The sequence below is a fragment of the Athene cunicularia genome, assembly GCF_003259725.1.
Source record: "Athene cunicularia isolate RWA chromosome 2 unlocalized genomic scaffold, athCun1 chr2_part1, whole genome shotgun sequence".
In the NCBI taxonomy this organism is placed as follows: Eukaryota; Metazoa; Chordata; class Aves; order Strigiformes; family Strigidae; genus Athene; species Athene cunicularia.
The window spans coordinates 52,235,981-52,242,834 of NW_020799095.1; the positions used below are offsets into that span (position 1 = coordinate 52,235,981).

Below are 6,854 nucleotides of genomic sequence, written 5' to 3' on the forward strand. Positions count from 1 at the left end.
GGGGGGGTGGACATCAGTGACTGCATTGTGCATCACTCGCTTTGTATTATCTTTTATTAGTACTATTGTTACTATTATTCCTTGTGTGTCCTATTAAACTGTCCTTAGCCCATGACGTCTCACTGTTGTCTTCTGATCACCTCCCCATCCCTCTGCCAGGGTGGATGAGAGAGTTGGGCTTAAGTTGGGCTTAAACCAGGACAAGTGCACAGTCTTTCATTTTAAATCTTTATGGTTACACTTTTTGGTTTTGAAATATCTCCAGGAAATGTTTAACTGTTAAATAACCATTTTCAATGAGTTGAGGTGGGGGTTTTTTTGTTATTAAACTTTCCTGTTGGCCTGCATATGAGGAAAACACAGCCTTGCTAAATGGAAGATTTTAGCAAAATTTACAAAATTTACAAACTACCATTGTCGTAATTTTATTTATTTAAAATTTTCTATGACGTCCTGACTTTAAAATCTTTCTTTGAATTATTTACTTCAGAAAACTTTAAAGCTGTTGCTAAAATAGTCTTAAAAGTTTCCATAATACTTTCTCACCATTACCATAGTGTACAGGTGTGCTAAATTTTAAAGCAGAAAAGCTGTACTGTATTTAATTAGATCTCACTTTACTGTTGTGTTAGTTAAAATACATTTTGGAACTGTCAGTTGGAATTGGTGGATTTCCGCGAAGGCGTTTTTGTGAAGAGCGTTAAAAGCATGCTGTTCATCCAACTGCAGGATCTCTTTCTGCACTCTGGGACTGTGCAGTAAACATTTGCTGTGCATTTTTCTGCATATTAGATTTGTGGATCATCCTGTAATCCCACAGACAACGTTGGATGAGTTCACGAGGAAATATGTGAGGTGTCTGGCATTTGTTCCTGCGGCACTAAGAATTGTCCCATTTGTCATAGTATGAGCATAAAGTAAAAACACACACTCCAGCTTGCCAATATGGGGCTAGTGCTGTTTGTTTCTCTTAATGCTGTGTGCTTGACACCGTGCTATGCCAGGGCCAGAGGGGAGCACCAGGACAGAAAACTCAATGTTTGTGCACAGATGCATGAGATAAATTGCCAGAGGGTAGACACCTGAGTTTTAAAGGCCTGCTATGGACAATCACTCACTATTGTATCAAGCATACATAAAAGATGTTGCATGCATTCCATGCTAAGAAAATGTTAAGAAAGCTTGGAACGTCTTCCTGAATATTTTATCATCCTGTCTGTCCTATGTAATGCATTAATGCCCACAACACTGATTTTGACCTGTATGTTTTCAGATCTCATGTCCTTTAACCTTGTTAGCCAGGTACTGGGCTGTATCTTCAAAACTGGTTGAAGAACAGTTTTCCTGGTTTGCCAGCTCTAATTCTTAATAACTGGACATTACCAAAGACCTAGTTTATCTAAATAAACTTCTCATAGTCGAATTCCTGTTGCATTACCACACTCAGCATCACCTTCTCTCCATTATGGAAGTTTACAGAAAGCTTTGGGCTAGGGCTGTATGGAAACTGGGACAGATGTTTCCACATCGGACTTCAGAGGTGTGCCTGGGGCAGCGTAGGCAGTCTAAATGGGTTGTAATGCTGTTGGAAGGCAGCAAGCTGTTTCAAAATGCCCTTTTCAAACCATCGTCTTCCAAACTGCTTGTGGCTGCTATGTGAGTATTCTCATTAGAGAGTAACTTGACTGTATTTGGTACCAAATTCAAGTCCTGATTTATGATGTCAATGCTGTAAGCTCATTGCTTGTAAAAGACTAAACACATTTAGTCTGCAGACTCTCCTTTGTTACTGTACAAGTTTTAGGAGCTACTGAAAAAAATCAAGTCACTTTGCAATAATTTAGAAGTTTACTTCTTATCAGAAGATGAAAATTGTGGGTATTTGGAATTTAAAGTATATGTGAACATTTATTTAAATACTTGGTGTAGTTTTCTTTTGAAAATTTAAAACAAGGTTTGGAAAAGGTTTAGGTTTGCTTTTTTTAAAACAAAGGTTATGTTGCCCTTTGAGTTCCTTTGTTTATTATATGTTTCTATTTTAATGTAGCACTGTATTTCTTAAAAGGGTGCCACTGGGATACAAAGCAGCACAGAGACAATCTGCTTTTCAATTAATAGGAAAAAAATGGTTTTTTCAACATTATTTATATTTCAGCTAACTATAAGTTGAGATAATAGAAGCAACAAATACTGAACTTTTTTTTTTACTGATTTGTTCTCTATGGGTCTTTCAGTGAATTTAAATTGGAAATATAAGAATGAAGTTTTCATTCAACCTATAGTTGTACTTTGCAATCGTATTTTAATGATCATTTTAACAGATCAAGAGCTGAATAAATTTTTATTTTCAATAATTTTTCCTGTGCTATTTTTCACATGCATACACCGTGTTCTATTGCAACTTTGTAATGTCTTCTCTTCCCATTTCTTCATTTAGGATACCACTAACTATATTTTTCATTAGCATTCTGTAGATTAAATTTCCCTAAAAATTACTTTTGTACATGTATCGATTACAAGTGCTTTTTTATTTTAATATCATTATTAATTATATTTGCAGTTCATATAAATATCTTGATAATTTATTTAAATACAAGGGTTTTTAAAATTTAGTTCTCTTTTAAAAAAGACTTCTCCATGATAGGAACTGGCGGGCCTCCTAGTACTAGGTAGTACGAAGGAAAAATATTTAATACGAAGGCAAAGAAAATACAAGTTGTACAAGTTTTTTCACAGTTCTCAGATATGTAAAGTTCTGCATTCAGTCTTTTGGAAAGTTTAATTGTTCATTTTTAGGTTAAAGATATTCCGTTATTATCTATATATTTGGTTTTTAATAGCAATCAAGCAAAATTCCTTTTAAAAATGCAAATCTGGCCAATGGCAGCCTGCAACATACTGCTGAATATTAAGAATTCTGTATGTGCTTAACTTTTCCACTGAAAAGTGTTATGCACTATGGCTCTGAAACTAGAAATGACAAGGAGTGGGCACAAAATAATGAGGAAAATATAAATTTTGAGTTGTTTGTTGTGTTAATAGATATGCTGCCATGGGGATATACTGTTTTTCTCTGAAAACAGAAATTATTAATGGGATGTTATTGCTTTTCTGAATTTGCAACACTATTACTGATGTTGTTCCTCCATACTTCTATCAAAGTTAGCTTTGCATTTGATTTTATAATATTTGTTTAAATGTTTGTGGAACAGCTGTGAAGCTGCAGTTTACAATACACAAATAGTGAAAGGTATTTCTACCTTAATAAGAACAATAGTCACATTCTCCAGAGACATTTTGTTTCTTCTAGCAGAAGACTAATACTTAGCTATGGTGGGTTTTTTTTGTTTTGATGGGTTTTTTTCCTCCCCATGAGTGAGGAAGTTTTCATATCTAGATTGAATAGAGCTGTTGTTCTAGCCTTGCCAAAAAAAACAAGAACTCACAAAATAGATTACAGTTAGTCTTTTGCACTTCCAAAGGTGTACTGCTTAATATAACTGAATGAGGGATGAAAATATGTCAGGACTGTCCCTTAAAGTTTTCTGAAAAGTCTTTTTGAAGACTGGAATTCCATATTTAATTAACTAGTTACACTGAGTATTTCAGGTTCCTGTATTTTGGTGATTGTCCTCACTGAAATCTAGTTGCTATGGAGTAGATTTAAATAGAAAGGTGGCTTTGCTGTGTAATTTAGTAATTTTGCTAGTCTTTGCCTTAATTATCTAGTAAATAAACTGTTCCTCGCTTTTAAGAAATAATCAACTGGCAGTGAGATACTGTTTCTTCAGACCTTTTTTCTATAGGATCTTTGCTGTTGATTTAGGTCCCAGTAAACTCACAGTGTCTGGGCTGTCTCTAAAAACCTGCTTGTCCTGCCATGTTCTTTAATACATCATCTGTGGCTGTGTGTACATGTTTCGTATGTGTAAATTGTAGCTGTCAGACGCTTGATTTTATTTTTCAATTGGTAGACACTATCAGTTTCCATAGATACACTGTTACAAACAGCTGAATATGAATGTTTTCAGCTGTGAACACTGTGCTATAGATTCCCTCCATGTCTTTATTTATCCTTATTTTTCAGTTAGCTCTCTGTATACTTCTATACACAACTTTTTTCTTCTTTTGCTGAGTAAGACTCTTCCAGCTTTCTTTAATTCCCAATTAGCTTTTATCCAGCTAATAATGTCATTAATGCCTAAAATAGCGCTGTATCTCTGAAGGCTGAAATCCTCATAAAGTGAGCAAGTGAAACTCAAGCTCCATACATGTATATAGCTTTTAATGGAACTGTGCTAAGATTTCTTCCAACTGAGCTTTTTTAGTCTGAGTGTTTCCTCATCTGAACCATGTGCTAATGTAGGCTGCATGGAAATCAGTGCTACGCCTGAGAAACTGCTTTTTATTGTGTATTACACTGCATTTAGTGCCCTGTAACTCTCTCAGCAAGCCACATTTCAGTTTCAGTAGAAAAATATTCAGGAAATGCTTTCACCTCATTTCCTTGTTCCCTTCCTGGGATTCAGACCCCAGGCTGAATCCGCAGAATTCAGCCTTACCTCCCTGCAGTATTACTCCTAGCACCCTATACTACTGAAGAGAAAAACTCACCTAAGATCACTGTGAGGAAGCACTCAGTAAAGGAACAGCAGCAGCGTACCTTTTGGTCCCACTGGTGCAGCAGAAAGAAAAAACAGGGAACAGTAGTACTGACCGCTTCCCATTTTGATTCAGACTCCCCTCCTGACTTCACACCTGTCCATCTCCCTGAGAAGCTGAGAAAGGGGAGGTCAGGTGTCGCTCAACCAGCTTAAAAATCAATCAGTCTGAACTCCTGAAAATTAATGTTTCTGGGAAAATGGCAATAAGAATGTCTATAAAAATAAAAATTGCTTTGTATTTCAGTATTGCTTACAAGCTCACAAGTTTGGCTGTTAATCTCTGTATTTATTTCTTTTGGATATACATAGTTCAAGTCAGTATTTATTGAAAGTCTTTCTTGCTATATGCTACTTCTCTATGCTCTCGGAAGTAAAGGGACCATTGTTGAATTACTCCTTTTTACTAACAGATAAAAAAAACATTTTATCAATTTTCCATGATTGCAAGTGGGTGCATTCTCTTCTTAATGAAACCCTACCTAGCAATGAAAAGGACAGTTATTTAAGAGATACCCCCTTTGCATATATTTTTCTGCTTGAAATTTGATAAAATGATCAAGGAAAGATTTTGAAGGTGTTTCTGCAGCTCATTATGAATTCTATGCAATGCAAAGTCTCAACTTTATTTTTGTCTCAGAAGCACACGTCTGATATAAAATTCCCTTTTGGCAAGGAAAAGATTTCAGGATTCAACAAATCCAAATTCTTTTGCTTATGGCTATGTCCCAGTTGAAGCGTTAGATTTTCTTTGGAGATCTTTCACAACCAGGAACATGATTTGTTTGGCAGGGTATGGTGCACATCAGCTTTCTGTTTAAACTGGTTAATTCTCCAGCGATGCTGAGAAATGTGTTGTTCAGCCTGGCAGTACTAATCCAAAGAGACATAAAAGGGAAGAATGAGATCCCTGCATTTGGAAGCATGAAGTGTAGAAACTGGTGCAGTGAGATTTGGTTAATCAGTTAAGGTTTTGTTTATATTAAAAACCAGAAACTTGAATATTTCAAAATCATATGGTAATGTGTTTTGGTAATCTCTCATTCCACGATGGGTTTCTTCTTTCTTTTGGGATGCAAGAGGAAAGTAAATCAACTCATTATTTTCAGATAGCCTTACACTTTGTTTTCATTCCTTGTTCAGAAGAATGGGAGGAACAAAATTAAAAGTACTTTGTTCTTTTCACCTACAGCTGACAGCAAATAACAGCAATTAAAAAATCAGTTGTGTGAACTAGCTACTGTTTGTTCATTTAAAAGCAAGAAGTGTACTTTTTGTCTAGACCTGAAAAAAACTTGAGTCCTTTAGCCCCATTTTTTTTTCTCATGTTTAGTGGTCTGTGTTAATAAGCAATGAGATACCTTGACCCACGGACATTATCTCTGTCTACCCTTCCAGGGGTCATAAGCGCAAACTGGATGAAGATGATGCTGCCAGTGAATCCAGTAAAGAATCTAGCAATGAAGATGAGGAAGGAAGCAGTTCTGAAGCGGATGAAATGGCAGCAGCGCTTGAAGCTGAATTGAATGACTTCATGTGACATTCATGCAGAAGATGGAATTTGTAATTATATTTTACTTCTCATAAACAGATTGGACTTTGGTTGAGTCCCTTATGTCAGTACTCAATGTTTTTCCAAAATGTGTGTGTATATTTTGCAAAGCAACACGAGAGGTGACACATTATTTTACAAAATCGGAAATAGATGTTTTTAAGGTGTTTTACTAAAGGAAAATATACTTTTTTAAACAAAAAAAGTATTAAATGGAACTTGGTGTGCTATGCCAAAGACACGTTAGGAGCTCTGCAGTACCTTCGTATACAGGACAGTAATACAAAGATTTGTGATTAAACATGCAGCAACTTCTTAAAAATATTGCAGTCTGTGGTTTATGGGTAATGGTCTTCAACAAAAAGAGGAGGAGATAAAGGCGATAGAATTGTTTGGGTAGTACAGCAGGAACCTGATGAACTGGTCATCTTTTTCCACAAATAAATGCTATCACATATAAAAGGATTTTTAAAATAAAAAAGAATGATTTATATTTGTATAGAAACAGAGAATGTGATATGCAAGCTTTGTGAACTCTGCACTTGACTCACCTGTCATTTGCCTCTAAGAGAATACATAACGATCAAAACTCATGTTTTTAAGTTATTTTGTGGAATAGTTGGGTTCTTTAGGGACATTGT

The 6,854-nt window shown here is 35.6% G+C and overlaps 1 protein-coding gene across 1 annotated transcript in view; it reads left to right on the forward strand.

Moving 5' to 3' along the window:
- CTDP1 (CTD phosphatase subunit 1) overlaps positions 1-6,571 on the forward strand; it is a 91,431-nt gene extending 84,860 nt beyond the window's left edge. The window contains exon 12 of the mRNA XM_026843011.1: positions 6,060-6,571. Within this exon, the coding sequence (XP_026698812.1) occupies positions 6,060-6,201 (142 nt within the window). The 3' untranslated portion in view covers positions 6,202-6,571. The remainder of the gene's footprint in view (positions 1-6,059) is intronic.
- The last annotated feature ends 283 nt before the right edge of the window (positions 6,572-6,854 follow it).